Source organism: Temnothorax nylanderi, unplaced genomic scaffold, assembly GCF_030848795.1.
Source record: "Temnothorax nylanderi isolate EJ_2023f unplaced genomic scaffold, tnyl_v1.0 TNYL_tig0081_pilon, whole genome shotgun sequence".
Classification (NCBI taxonomy): domain Eukaryota; kingdom Metazoa; phylum Arthropoda; class Insecta; order Hymenoptera; family Formicidae; genus Temnothorax; species Temnothorax nylanderi.
In genome coordinates, this window is record NW_027249143.1 from 316338 (window position 1) to 330178 (window position 13841).

General features: G+C 30.8%; 3 protein-coding genes across 3 annotated transcripts; 2 read left to right on the top strand and 1 right to left on the bottom strand.

The window, feature by feature from the left end:
* The first annotated feature begins 10 nt into the window (after positions 1-10).
* LOC139774434 (dynein axonemal assembly factor 4) lies at positions 11-3538 on the top strand. The gene is made up of 7 exons (XM_071709690.1): positions 11-161; positions 550-787; positions 1088-1286; positions 1428-2127; positions 2397-2497; positions 2583-2736; positions 3172-3538. The coding sequence occupies exons 1-7, from the start codon at positions 42-44 to the stop codon at positions 3376-3378; spliced, it is 1719 nt and encodes a 572-aa protein (XP_071565791.1). The 5' UTR covers positions 11-41; the 3' UTR covers positions 3379-3538.
* Positions 3539-3765: 227 nt separating this feature from the next.
* Positions 3766-6950, bottom strand: LOC139774433 (uncharacterized). Its single transcript, XM_071709689.1, has 4 exons — positions 6114-6950; positions 5182-5639; positions 4524-4635; positions 3766-4300 (listed from the first exon to the last, which is right to left on the bottom strand). The coding sequence occupies exons 3-4, from the start codon at positions 4589-4591 to the stop codon at positions 3955-3957; spliced, it is 414 nt and encodes a 137-aa protein (XP_071565790.1). The 5' UTR covers positions 4592-4635; positions 5182-5639; positions 6114-6950; the 3' UTR covers positions 3766-3954.
* Positions 6951-8686: 1736 nt separating this feature from the next.
* LOC139774509 (F-box/LRR-repeat protein 4-like) lies at positions 8687-12606 on the top strand. The gene is made up of 4 exons (XM_071709844.1): positions 8687-10287; positions 10376-10739; positions 10823-11141; positions 11296-12606. The coding sequence occupies exons 1-4, from the start codon at positions 10234-10236 to the stop codon at positions 11633-11635; spliced, it is 1077 nt and encodes a 358-aa protein (XP_071565945.1). The 5' UTR covers positions 8687-10233; the 3' UTR covers positions 11636-12606.
* Positions 12607-13841: the final 1235 nt, after the last annotated feature.

The window sequence follows — 13841 nt, forward strand, 5'->3', positions numbered from 1 at the left end:
TCGATTCGAATGAATTGTTTGTGATAATCTAAATTCAGATTATGGCGATAGTTATTAAAGATTATCAATGGCGACAGACGGAGAAAAGAATAATAATTCACGTGCCTCTAAAAGGTCGCCCTAAAAATGTGGATTTATTCGTTATGGACAACTACGTAAAGGTATTTTTGAATTTTTTTCCCTAACGTTTAAAACAATATTTTTAAACTTGAATAATTTGGATATTTTTCCTTTCCCTTTCCTCTATATCGAATTGTTTAATTTAATCACATTGTATTATATTAATTGATATATTTAAAATACAACACTTACAGTCACAATCAAGGGGAAACCTAAGAAATATTTTTTTACATGTCTTTCTTGTATTATACATATTTTTTGTATTATACATATCTATACATAGGAGGATTTGATGTTCGAAAATAATAATTTTAATAACTTTTGAAAGTTGTACATAATTTTTAATTAAGAAACAATTGATATATTAAAATATTATGCATGAGCATCTGGGGATGCAATACTCGAAATAATAACCGATTTTTATTGAAGATTAGCTTTCCACCCTTTATTTTGGAATTATTTCTGTGGGAAAACGTACTTGAAGAGGAGAGTGAATGTACTTTGACGGATACCGAAGCTGTCTTCTCTTTACAAAAAGTTAGCATGGCTATCGAGTGGCCGAGTCTCGAGATGGAAAACATTAGCAAGAGTGAAAAATGTCATACTAGAAACCGCATTTTAGAAAAAGCACAAAGTGTTTTGGAAAATCGTGCAAAACTTAAAAAGGGTAAGAATTGTTAATAATATGAACACAGATAAGAAAATTTCTGTTTTTAAACTATGAATAGAATAATCAATAAGACGAAAAGGTATAATTATTAATATTTATATTTTATATACATCTAAAATTATATATATACTTGTATAATAATAAAATAATAAAATAATAAAATAAATTATATATATATAACTAATTATATATATAATTTCGTAAGTCAGTGAAATCGCGAGAAGGGTTAAAAATAGAACATTAAAAGACTCCAGTTTTACTTAAAAGATGAAGTTGATACGCATCATTATGCTCTAGAGAAACTTCAACATTTGCAAAAAGAAGCAGTAAAAATACAGGTCAATTTGGATACTGATACGCTGAATAAAATAGAGGCCTTGAGAAACTGTCATCGGAAAGCTGCGATGCAGGATTTCGAAGAATGGCGATCAAATGCAGAAATGCCGATTCTCCAGGATATTTCCGGCAAAGTGCAAGAGAATAGGAAGGCATATAGGTATATTGTTTTAAAGAGAGATAGATGATTAAAGATATTTCGGAGAGAGTACGACAAAAGAATAATATGTCAAAAGAATGTAATTCTGTAGAAAAATTTAATTTGACTATTTTGTGTTTAATCGAAGAATTTTTCTGGAAGGCTTCCACTTAAATGGTTCAAGGATGATCTTGATGTCATACAATCTTGGGAAATTGACAAGAAAGAAGGGAAAGAAGAATCAATTGTTATAGAAGAATTAAAGGAAGATCTAATTGTTAAAGAAAATACGAATAAACACTTAGTTACCGAAAAAAATCTGAAAGAAAAATTGGTTGATGAAAAAAAACTGAAAGAAGAATTAGATATGATAGAAAATCCAGAAAATGTATCAACAATTAAAGAACATCTGAAAACAGAATCAATCGGTCAAACAATGTTAAAGGAAGATACAACTCTCAACGAAAATAACGGAAAAGAAGCGGATGTAAAGATAAAGGAGACAACGAAAAATCTGAGCAACAAAAAATCTGATATTAATTTTGAAGAATGCTCCAGTTGTTCCGAGGATTCCGAATCAGATGACGAACTTACGTCTTCTAAGTCTTCAACAAATTCTTTAGTTAAGGAAATGGATAAGAAATCTCTGCAAAAGTTCTATAGAAAAATGAAGAAGCAAAGACCAGACCAGGATTTGATTGATAGGATACTGAAGGATCGATATCCCAAAATAAATCAAATATTCGATGAACCCACAAAAGCAATTCCACTTCCTAGAAAAAGTGGAACGATCAATGTTACCTTCTCCGAACGGGCTTTTCCCACGCCGGCTAGAGAGAGCGCCTTCGTGGAAGAACAGGAAGTACGTGTATCTTTAATTATAAGTTTTACGATTAATATTTCTTGCTAAGAATTTTACAAAGAATTAATTTTTTTGCGAAAAAAGTGTTTGATAGAAATAAATTTCTTTTCAGTGAAAACTTGCTAGAAATTTATTTCGTCTTACAATTAGAGGAAACTCGATGAGCATTAATTCTTTTTAATTATTTCCAGCTTTGAACTTGAAGTTTTAGATCGATTATATACAATTTTTAATACACATATAATTTCATGTGCAGTTTATTTTTTTAGTGGCTTTCCAAGCAAGCAGAAGCTAGAAGGAAAACGGGATTTGTTGTCGAGAATCTCCGTCCTGAAGAACATGATCCGCAATGGCTGAAAGACAAGGGCGAGTACGTTATCAAAATAAGTACTATTTGTCACATATTTTTCCATGTTTAAATTAATTTTGATTATTAATTATTTGGTATTACACAGTGATTTCTTCAAAGCCGGGAATTATTTAGCTGCCATCAGTGCATATACACATGGTATCAAAATCAGCGATAAAATGGCAGCACTTTATGTGAACAGATCTGCCGCACATTACGCCCTTGGAAATTATTATAGGTGTATTGACGATTGTTCTAAGGTAATGTGTGTGTGGGTGTGTGTGTGTGTGTGTGAGAGAGAGAATTAAAATTAATATGTACATTCTACATATTTTCTAGAAACATTTCCTACGTTTTGAAAGAATTTTAAGAGACAGAAAATATAAGAAAATGTCAAAATAAAAGAAATATATATGTACATAATAGATTAAATATAATAAGAAATCAAAAATTATATATATATTAAATATAATAAGAAATCAAAAATTATATATATAAAATATAAATAATTAAAAATAGATAAAATTAAAAATAAAATAAAAATACAATATAAAATTCATTACATATTATATGAATTAAGTTTTAAAATAAAAGATATAAAATAGAAAAGTTTTTATCTTTAAATATCTGATTGATTTAAATACGAAGTATATGGAAAAGCTACAGCTATTAGAAAAGAGACTTTTTTTCCATAGGTACTGGAGCTAATGGAACCAAAGTGCGAAAGCAACAAAGTATCGCGAGCGAGGTGTCATGCTCGTCGTGGTGCTGCGCTTTGTAAATTATCCGCGCCGCAGCATGGCATCCCCGAACTGGAAGCTGCCCTAAAGTTAGATCCAGATAACAAGAGCATTAAACACGATCTCTATGCCGCTAGACAATATTTTAATATGAAAGAATGAATGAAAGGACGACCGGGATTAATTTTCTAAAATTTTTCCCCTGTAGAAATTTTAGGATAACGTTTCAATTTATATGTTTATTTATTTTCCATTATCCATACCAATAAGTTGATGTATATAAGATACAAGTAATTAAAATACAATAAAATATGCAAAATCATTTCTTAATCTACATAAAAAAAGTATTGCTTCTCATATATTTATCATAATAATTTTTTAAATACGACCTAAACAATACTTTACTAGTGCAATCTAACATAATCTAATCTAATTTAATCGAGATCTACGATTCTAAAATAGAAAATTAAATACGTCCCAAAATATATTTAGAATAAAGATTTGGAATATATATATATGTATAATTTATTTTAGATTTTTCACCAAAACTTGGTGGAATAAGTAGAAATTGATAAGAATTGAAGAAGAAACGGTCATTCTTTCTTCAATTTCGAGAAAGAGGAATTCTCCTTTGAGAAAATAAAATTCTAATCTTCCAAATAAAATTGTCATCATTTTAAGTCAACATTTATCTATATTGGGTTGGTTGGAAAGCTAGATTAAAAGTATTTTTCTTGTTTAAAATCTGGAGTTCTTCATGGGCAGAATTTTATCCATGCAGGCACACTTGGTATGCTCCACAGCATGGATAACTTCATGGTGACGGTCTCGTTGTTGATCAATGCGATGTCTGACCATGAAAACGAGGCTGACGTTCCTGGTCTCGATCGGAGCGCAAATCTGTTTGGGATCAGGACAGCATCCCGATCCAGTGCAGCGTGTCAGAACTGTGGATGCAGGATAAAAAGCTTCGTCAGGCCCAAGACCCATGGTCAAGAGATCTTCTACTGCGATTGCCCTTGGTTGGGGCAACGAACATTGAAATTGATGCACCAGCTGTACGTGGCTCAAAAAATCACTGTCCCTATATTGAACGAGAAGAATGCACAAAAATGAAGGAATGAAAAGAAAGGAAGGATAATGAAATAAAAATTAAGAGCCAAAGGGGAAAACAATGAAAAACAAGAAATTAAGGAACGAAGAACAGAAAAGTAATACAAAATTAAAAATAAGTCAAAAAGAAAAATCTGATGAATGATCGTTTTGTTAACGAAACTGACAAATCTGACTACATATTATTCTCTCACCTGTGATGCCTGCCAACAACAGTTAATGCAAATTGAATGCAGATTATCAACAACAACACTTTCTTCATCTTCGTGACTCTCGAAGTGAGCTTTCACAGGTTGTTTGCCGCAGCTTTTAAATAAATATTAATCAGTAAATTTATCAATAATCACTGTAATATATATATTTGTAAAACAAAACACACTATTATTGAACTGATCAACAAATGTTGCTCGATAAAACTAAATTTTCTTGATTGGTAATCACAGTATTTCGCAAATGCGGTTTAATTTGTCTCATTAATAATTATATATTCTTTCAAGAGAACCGAATAGTTTTATTAGTAAAACAGTCTTTTTTTTAAACGGATTAAAACGGAATACCAGAACTTTAGATATTAGAAGTCCTTGATCTCTGGAACTTTAAAATCTTTTTCACTCTGGATTGAAGAGTGAAAAAAGTAAAGAAAAATCCAAGAAAGTAAAAATATTGAAATTTTCTTCAAATCAAGAAGAGATTTAATCCTTTTTTCAGCCAGTTTCAAATATATTGATCTCAAATAAATTAATCTTCACACTTCCGTCACTCTCTTCTTTCAGCCAACTTCAAATCTTATTTCCAGAAATATCTCTTCTTGTCTTCAGAAACATTTATTAACCATTTTAATAAATTTAATACGTAATTGATTTTCTTCCAAAGGCCAACTTCCTTCGATCTTCTCTTCGAGCTTCACAATGTTTGCACCGAGAAGATCTACTGCCACTACCGCCAAGTTCTGCGATCAGAATTCTTTCATTCTGTGTATATACGTAACTGTTATCCAGCTTTTCCCTCACCCTCGTTCTCCCTTCTCCGATTTCTTCTTTCTCGTTACCACTTGCTCTTCGATTTCTCTCAGCGGAGAGGTCTTCCTCCGGATTCCCGGTAAGAGGAGAGAGAATTTGAGGAGGGATCAATTTATCCGTTCCGAGAAGCTCTTCGAAATAACCGTAATTACTAAGAGTGCTTCGCGTGACTTTTCTCCTTCTTGCTTCATTTCCTTCATCTTCTGAGTGCTTTCTTCTTCCTGTTCTCTTTCCTCTTTATCTGGCCACCTGATTTGAGATGCAGGAGTTCGAGGAGCACCGTGAAACAAACTGAAGAAGTCACGTTTTTAAGTTTAAAGTTAATCAAAGATCTTAAATTATACAGATTTTAAGAATTGATATTGCAATTTACAATCTTAAAGCTGCAAAATTGCATTGCAAATTTTTCAATACATTTTTAACATAAAGTATTAAATAAGACCAAAGTTTCAATAATTAAATTAACGAAACGACTTATTTTACACTGCTTAAAATTATATATCTTATATGTATGCTCATTTTTATGCTGTAGAAAATAAAAATATAAGCAAATATACATTGCAAGAACACATTTTATGTTAAGTATTCCAAAATGTGAAGAAATAAACACATAAAATTCAAGATTGTTTTTTATGTGTGAAAAATAATTTTTTATTATATTTTTATTTAATAAAGGTAAGAAAAAAAGCACACACATTGCTATTCATACGACACAATCACAAAAAGGAACTAAGAATATCATTCATTTCCACGAAAGGGAATTACCTATCGATCGGCGGCTTATGCTGAGATGATCTATTGCAGCAATACGTAAGCGTCTACGTCGCGTCTAGCCGAGCATTATAGAGACTCATTCCTTATTTCCATAACAACTGTACGTAATTTCCCCGCTGTCATTCAATAAGATCGATAAATAAGCAGAAAAATTATAGAAGGTTTTGGCAAATATAATTACAGAGCTTATACTTAATTGATTTTATCATTATACATATATTATATATAAAAAATAAATTTAGTTTAGAAATTTTTGCGATACACAAAACAAATGTATAAATATAAAAATAAATAAATAAACAGTAAATATAAATATAAATATTAAATTATACTATTATGAATAGGTAAAAGCAGAGAATGCGAAATATCCTTAAATATAATTTGCCTCCTACTTATCTGCAAGTAGATATATGTTATAATAAGCTGTGTTTGTAGAAAAAAATTATTAATTATATATTATCTACTATTAAAACTTATAAATTAAACGCATTTATAGTCATACGTTTTGTTTGTCTGCCACAATGTGATTTGTGTGTAAAATATGCGAAACTTGTAAGTTTAACCAAATACGACGATTATCTCAACGAGATGAGTTATTCGTCATCATGCACAATACTCGGACTAAGAAAGTAGATTAAAATTCCTTACGCAAATTAGGCGAGAGATTGGACGAGAGTGGGTCATCGAAAGCCATGACGGAATTCGTACCGCTTTGGCGATCATATATTTCACAGATCGAGTCATCATAGAGAGAGTGAGTCATGGTATAAATTTAATATGATATCTCTATATGCAGTGTAAATCGATATATTTTATTTCTTTCTTTTTTAAATTAAATTTTTTTTTTAAATTATACTTTACTGTATTAAAATATACATCTCGAATAAATTGTAACTAGCAACATTCTTGAGATATATTTCTCGAAGAATAACTATTTTGAAGCATAGAAATTACAAATTATTTTTTTACAAGTAGAAAAAAGAGATAAAAAGTTTAATGGTTAAATTAAACAATAATGTAAAATAATAACTATTTTTGATTGGGCGTAAGGATATTTTTAACATCATCTTTTGTTCTTATTGAAAGGTACATCATAAAAGAGATGATGAAACGGTATCTTTTTTTGATGACTTTTTCCAATAAGCTCAAGAGATGTTTTTCACACATCTGTTCGCTTTGCCAAAAAGATAACTTAAGAAAAACATCTTTTTCGTTATCTTTTAGGCTGTATTCGTCTTGACGCTTTCAGCGCTGAAAGCATCGCTCTATCCTCGTTTGATATTCGATGTGCAACGAAGATAAAATGATGCTGAAAGCGTCAAGACGAACCCATAATAGGGCCGATTTCACAGTCTCCGATTAACTTGATCCTCCGATTAAACTCACTCTTCGTCTCTTTCTAGGGGGACAGTTAGAAAGAGATGCAGAGTGAGTTTGATCGGAGGATCACATTAATCGGAGACTGTGAAATCGGCTAGCCTTTTTTAGTGTTATGTGTTGTCTGGATAGTTTTTCTAGTAGAAAACGCTGCATGTACCTATCTGCGCTTGCGTCCTTCCATACCTCCACCCTCTAGCTAGTCTTTCCTTTGCTTTCCAGTAATTTACCTGAAATCCTGAGTTTCGAGTTTCGATGTAATACTTTTCAGGATCATGTATTTTGTGTGAGTTGGCAGTATATAATATAGATGTGGACCTGCACAGAAGGAGCATTCATTCACTAACCGCATGTCCCAACATTTGTTCTCTTTCATGGTTTTTTTTCATTTTACACAGAGAAGATCAAGTCTGCTTTGTTGATAAACGCAGTAAGTAGTACCTATAACAATTGATAGAAATTAGTTTTTCTGATTAATTTTTTGATTCAGTTCCGAGTTAAATTTCCGGTAATTCTCTTTATTCACTGTGTGATCCTTTGTTTGATTTATCGTTAGGTCGCTGTCCTAATCTGTATCATAAAAGATACATTAAATAAATTAAAAAATACATTTTGAAAGATTTTAGTCACTTAGGCTGCGGTCCACTTGATGCTACAAATGCTTCGAAGCATTCCTCTTCTCTTTTCTTTCAATAAAGAAAGAAGGAGAGGAAGAACGCTTCAAAGCATTTGTAGCGTCAAGTGGACCGCAGCTTTAGTAGCGTAAGTGTAGCGAACGTAAGCAATTTAAATTTTGCAATTTTTTTCTTTAGTGTTCGTACACGCGTGTATGCTGTATGTTTTTCTCCCACGTGGTAAAACACTCTACCATGTGGTGGAACACACTACAACGTGTATCGGAAAATAAAATAAGAGATATATTTTTTTTAAAGCTTATTCTACAATAGCCGTAAGAGTATGCGGTAAGACGTAAGCAGTAAAAATTGATCAACTACATTTTCTTGGATTGTAAAAATCTTATTAGTCAATATATAGCTTACTGCTTACGTCTTACATTTACTCTTACGACTATTGTAGAATGAAACTTTATTGTCATTTAAAAATTAAGCGTAAGTGAAGAAAATGTGGACAATCTGAATTTTGTAATATTTTTGGTTTTTCTTTTGTGCTCGTGCACGTGTGCCATGTGGTGGTAGAAGACCACAGAGCTCGCGATATTTCAGATTTATAAAAAAAACACTTTTCTATATTAAAAAGATTTTTTTAAACTGTTATTTTGTTTAAAATAATTAATTATTTAATAATATACATGCAGACTACGTAATAATGTCAGTACTATAAGCAATGTGAATGGAAGCAGGATAAACTTACAATTAGATCATATAATCTTACGCTATAATTATATAAATATATGATATTACAATACATTGCATATACTACAGCATCTACTACAAAAGCAAGGATTATTATTCTCCATATTTTTTTGTCGTTTTTTAAGGAGAAGTATGACATCCCACAATCAATCTTTATATTGCGAGAGTTGCAGTAGGTACCCCTATGTCGGCAGAGTATCCGTAGGAGAAGAGGATAGTGTTGATTTCATCTATCAATATGGAAAGAAAAGATTTGTTTCCAAAAACTACACCAGTTATAGCATATTTTATACTGCCCCTGACATAATTGGGCCACCTAAATTTCAAAACTATGGAGAACTATTCCCTTTTTAAAAAAAAAAAACGTTGGTATGTGTATTTCCTGATATTATATGTTATATTGTTCCGTAAAAAGTAATCGCAATTTAAACTTACAAGTGTTTGTAGTATTTGACATCTTTTGACTTTTCATTACAGACATATAATAATAATGATATTTCAATATCTCCATGGCAAAACAAAGAATTTGCTGAACAACGATTTTATTTATATGATTTACTTATAGGAGGAGATACGGACGGGGCGCCAAACAAAAATAATTATATTAGTATGTAATATTTAAATTAGCAAATAAGATATTGTTAAAGAAGCTTTTGTTGAGAAGAGAGTATAATTATATTTTCTATTTTGAAGATATCGAGTTTCATGAAGCTGTATATCCAATCAGAGTCTCTATTTATGAAATGCATAATCCTGGAAGCGTAATTCAAATTTGGGCTCAAGATTCTAATAATCAGTGGTTCAAGTTGTGGGATGAATGGTCTCAGATTGTACCGCCGACATCAAGATTATTTTCTCCACCGCTGTCGCATCCGTGTAACTTTAAAACCAAAATGCTCAAACTAGTATTTAAGGACAGTTCACAGTTCTCTTACACAATGCTAGATGCCCTGATGCTCATCGGTACATCAGAATTGATCCTTTCTAGAAATCCTAACGAGAGCTTAACTAATATGTTAAAAAGAATTAACTGCATGTACTCTTCATGCCATGACGATGTTCATAATTTAACAGCAGATGTAAATAGTGCACACTTGGATATAGTTCATCTACAAGAAAATTTTCCTGAATATTGTGTTATTTGCAGAAGGTATTATTATCGTCGACTTTAGATAATATTTAAATCCTTTTTTTGTTAATAATGAAAATAAATTTGTTCCGATAACATTTGCAGCGATACTTATAAGAATGTATTAAAGCACAAAAAGGCATCTCAGGAGATAATACCTTATGTGCAACCTAATGGAGAGAAGAACTCGCGTCATATTTTATTAAAAAGTGATTCAAATTGGACAAAGCAAATGAAACTCTCTTCAGATAAATCCAAGGAGCTTTGCAGTTTGTCTACCCTTCCTGTAAAGTATTCCAAGAAGTCTATTTCTCATAATAATATTTATTGTAATGTCATCTCGAATATTAAAGTTTTATATTTTATTTTTGCAGGATGAAATACTACTAAAGATATTTAAAAACTTGGATTTGATGACGTTGTGCCGCGTAAGTCAAGTAAATTGGTACTTCAATAATTTAATACGGGACCCTGAACTCTATACACGTTTGAACATGCGATGTGGATACATGTCCAATATACCTCGTAGATACATGTGCGATATGTTTTGTTATTTTACACCTAGATGTAAATATTTGCGACAGTTAGATCTTACAAACAGCGAATTTGATGTTAAGGATTTAAGTAAGTTTCTTGATAATTGCGGCATGCGTTTAACGCACTTAAGACTCAAAAGCTGCGAATCTGTTGACAATCAAGCCTTACTTAAAATTTCAGAGATATGCAAAAATTTGAAAGGTATGATATATAGTATACGTATAGTGTATATTATTGTCAAGATTATGGGTAAATTGCATATATCTAATACAAATTTTTCCTAGAATTGGATCTAAGTTATTGTAATCGCATAAACGACGAAGGATTTTCGTACCTCGAGAAGCTGAAAAGTTTGGAACGTTTAAACCTTACTACATCACAAATAAGAACTGAACGTCTTTGCAAAATACTGCAAAAAAATCAACGGATGCGTGAGTTACAATTGGGACCCTTTATAGATGATGCAATTCTAATAGAGTTAGGAAATTCATGTCGTGATTTAGAAGTAATTTTACTGGACACACATCAGTTTAGGCACATAAGTTCTGAGTGTATTAATGCCCTCACTAACTGTAAGAATTTACGAAAAGTGGATCTTTTTCTGTAAGTGTGTGTGCTACATTTTCTTTTAAAATACATATTATTGTATTCTTTATTGAAATTTGTTTGCTTTTCTTGCAAGCATCTTGAAAAAGTTACATGAATTTTATCTTTGCAATTAAAGTACTGTATACTAATTATATCATTTTTGTTACAGAGACTACGAAGACCCAACTACTGAGAGCTTATTTAGACTTCTTTCCTCTTATCAAAACTTGCAAGAGGTTTATTTGTCAAGAGGTTTTATTAACTTAGGTTGGGTGTCTCAATTTTCCCTTACTGGTCACAATTTAGAATTGCTAGCGCAGTGCAAAAACTTGGAAAAGTTATATCTTTACGATGTGAGACTTGATATACGTAATGATAAATATTCCATTATCTTGGAACAATGTCCTAAACTGCAAAAGTTTTATCTCATATGCTGTAAAATAAGCAATCGGTTGGTTAATCAATGGAAGGAAAGGTATCCGCATGTGTCCGTCTATACATTCCGCTAATAATTTAAATGGTTTTTGTTTATTAGTTCAGGACAAATCAATTTACTTTTTATTTGTGTTTACTTTTTATATTTTTATACTTACAAATTTACTTTGTAAAAAATATCTGGTGAATTAGGCTGTAAAAGAAGTTAATGTTTAATAAAAACAAAATATTTATATTTATTTATAATTTTGTTATTTTTGAACAGTTTTATCTTCCTTTTCTTTTTCATAATTTGACTTTCTTCGAGCGATTGTCATTTTTTTTGTTTGAAATAATTGTTCAGCGAAATACTGCAAAAGCTAAATTAGTAACATCGTCAGTAAATTCTTGATATTTCTTTCCACAACCGTATGTCTCTTTCAAGAATTTATTTAGAAATATATCTCTTGTGATACTTTATTTCTAACCACAGTTATTAAAATAAAAACAGTTTCTAAAACAGCTTTCTGTGAAGTTGTAAAAATTGATTTTTATACTGTTCTGAGACTAAACTCATAAAAGCTATTATGAATATTGGCAGAATTTGTCTGCTAATTTTTGGTAAAAATTACACTATAATTTTTGTATACATTTAATTTTTAAATACTCAACCTTGCTTGCGCTCGTTGCAGAGCATATAGTGCGATTTTATAATTTATCTGTATTTTCGAAAATTGGTTTTACCATTATTTGTCCCCCTTGATATCCTACAACTTTTGTCTAAAATGTTTTTCCATAAGTTCCATATTTTTTGAGATATTTGTCTGAGGCATTTTTAAAATGCCACACTCTGTATATTGATTATATTCAACATTATATGCCATTTATACTTTCTTCTTACAAGAGATTTACGAAGAAGACGAGCTACTTGGAGACAGAGCATGGCGCGGCGCCTCAGGCATTAAAAATATATATAAAAAATAGAATTCATTGTATTGTCATAAAATAAAAAATTTGTACTTTTAGAATAAAATAAAGAATAAAATAGCATTATTTTAAAAATTAAAAGAAATATACGTTTTAGTGTAAAAATAACTGTAAAATACATAACTGTTATGATTAATGACCCATAATGAGCCATCAATTAAATCTACGAGTCACTTGCACTTACCATAGAAAAATCTGAATAGGAACTTTTACATTGCGGGTTCATTATAACGCATTAATCATTTCGTGTAATTATAAACTAGGCTTTATCATGTTTTATTTCTGGAATAGGAGCCTAGTCAATGGGTTGCGTAAGCCATAAGGAAGGAATTAAGTTCCGTCTGCGATGAGTATATCGAGTAATTACGTTGGCAAATACGTCATTCTTACGTATAACGAGTAATAATGAATGACTTGGCAATACGAAAACTTGGAATTCTCGTAAAAATTCTAATTGAATGCAAAGTAGTAGACCTCCCTCGGAACAATTTAAGACTCGATCGAGAATAGCGCGAAAGATATTATATACGTCCGTAAATTATATACATCTAAAGAATCTTCAAAAGATTAAAACCTCTTTCTTTATGGTTTAGGTATACCTATCTGTAAAATCTCGAGTTCTCTCTATGTTCGAGATAGCGATAATATAAAAGAAATAAAGTAGACTAATTCAAAACTCGAAAAATTAATTTAAAAATCTACGCGGTATCTAAAGAGACATTTGAAGAATGTTTTAAAAAAATTAAAACGTTTTTTAACCGTCTATTACGTTTACAAATGACTAAAATTTCTAATTCAACAAATTCCTTATCTATAATATTTAACATCTAACATCGATGTGTATTTTTATTGTAAGTGTTCGGCGACATGATTTAAAAGCGATTTGAAAGACAAATGCTTATCTGTTGCAAATGCGTATGTAATAAATGTACAGGATAATATGCAGAAAACCATTCACGTTCTAAATGACGTCAGTAATAAGGGAACTCCCGACGAAGGAAAGAAGGTATCTTCGGCTTGGTGTTCCCACCAGTTCCCATATGCGTCACAGCACGGGCAATGATGTTTAAAACCTTTCACAACGGGTGCAAAATTATCTGGCACTGATGAAATCACAAAACTTGTACATCTGCATTGTACATTGATATTTATGTAAAAAAATAATATATATATATACATATATAATCAACTTATAAATTAAATATATATTTAAATAAGGAATAATATACATATATTAAAATAAAAATACTCATGTGTATATTAAACCTCGATAATACAAAATTAAATAGATACATTTCTCCTATTCTTTAATTA

Bases quoted from the DNA above. Each gene is read 5' to 3' on its own strand.
- LOC139774434 (XM_071709690.1), top strand. From the start codon at position 42: ATGGCGATAGTTATTAAAGATTATCAATGGCGACAGACGGAGAAAAGA. The intron at 162-549 runs GTATTTTTGAAT...TTTTTATTGAAG, and splicing joins TTATGGACAACTACGTAAAG to ATTAGCTTTCCACCCTTTAT. The intron at 2,737-3,171 runs GTAATGTGTGTG...TTTTTTCCATAG, and splicing joins GTATTGACGATTGTTCTAAG to GTACTGGAGCTAATGGAACC.
- LOC139774433 (XM_071709689.1), bottom strand. From the start codon at position 4,591: ATGAAGAAAGTGTTGTTGTTGATAATCTGCATTCAATTTGCATTAACT. The intron at 4,301-4,523 runs GTGAGAGAATAA...CGTTCAATATAG, and splicing joins GTTGTTGGCAGGCATCACAG to GGACAGTGATTTTTTGAGCC.
- LOC139774509 (XM_071709844.1), top strand. From the start codon at position 10,234: ATGAAACTCTCTTCAGATAAATCCAAGGAGCTTTGCAGTTTGTCTACC. The intron at 10,288-10,375 runs GTAAAGTATTCC...TTATTTTTGCAG, and splicing joins GCAGTTTGTCTACCCTTCCT to GATGAAATACTACTAAAGAT. The intron at 11,142-11,295 runs GTAAGTGTGTGT...TTTTTGTTACAG, and splicing joins CGAAAAGTGGATCTTTTTCT to AGACTACGAAGACCCAACTA.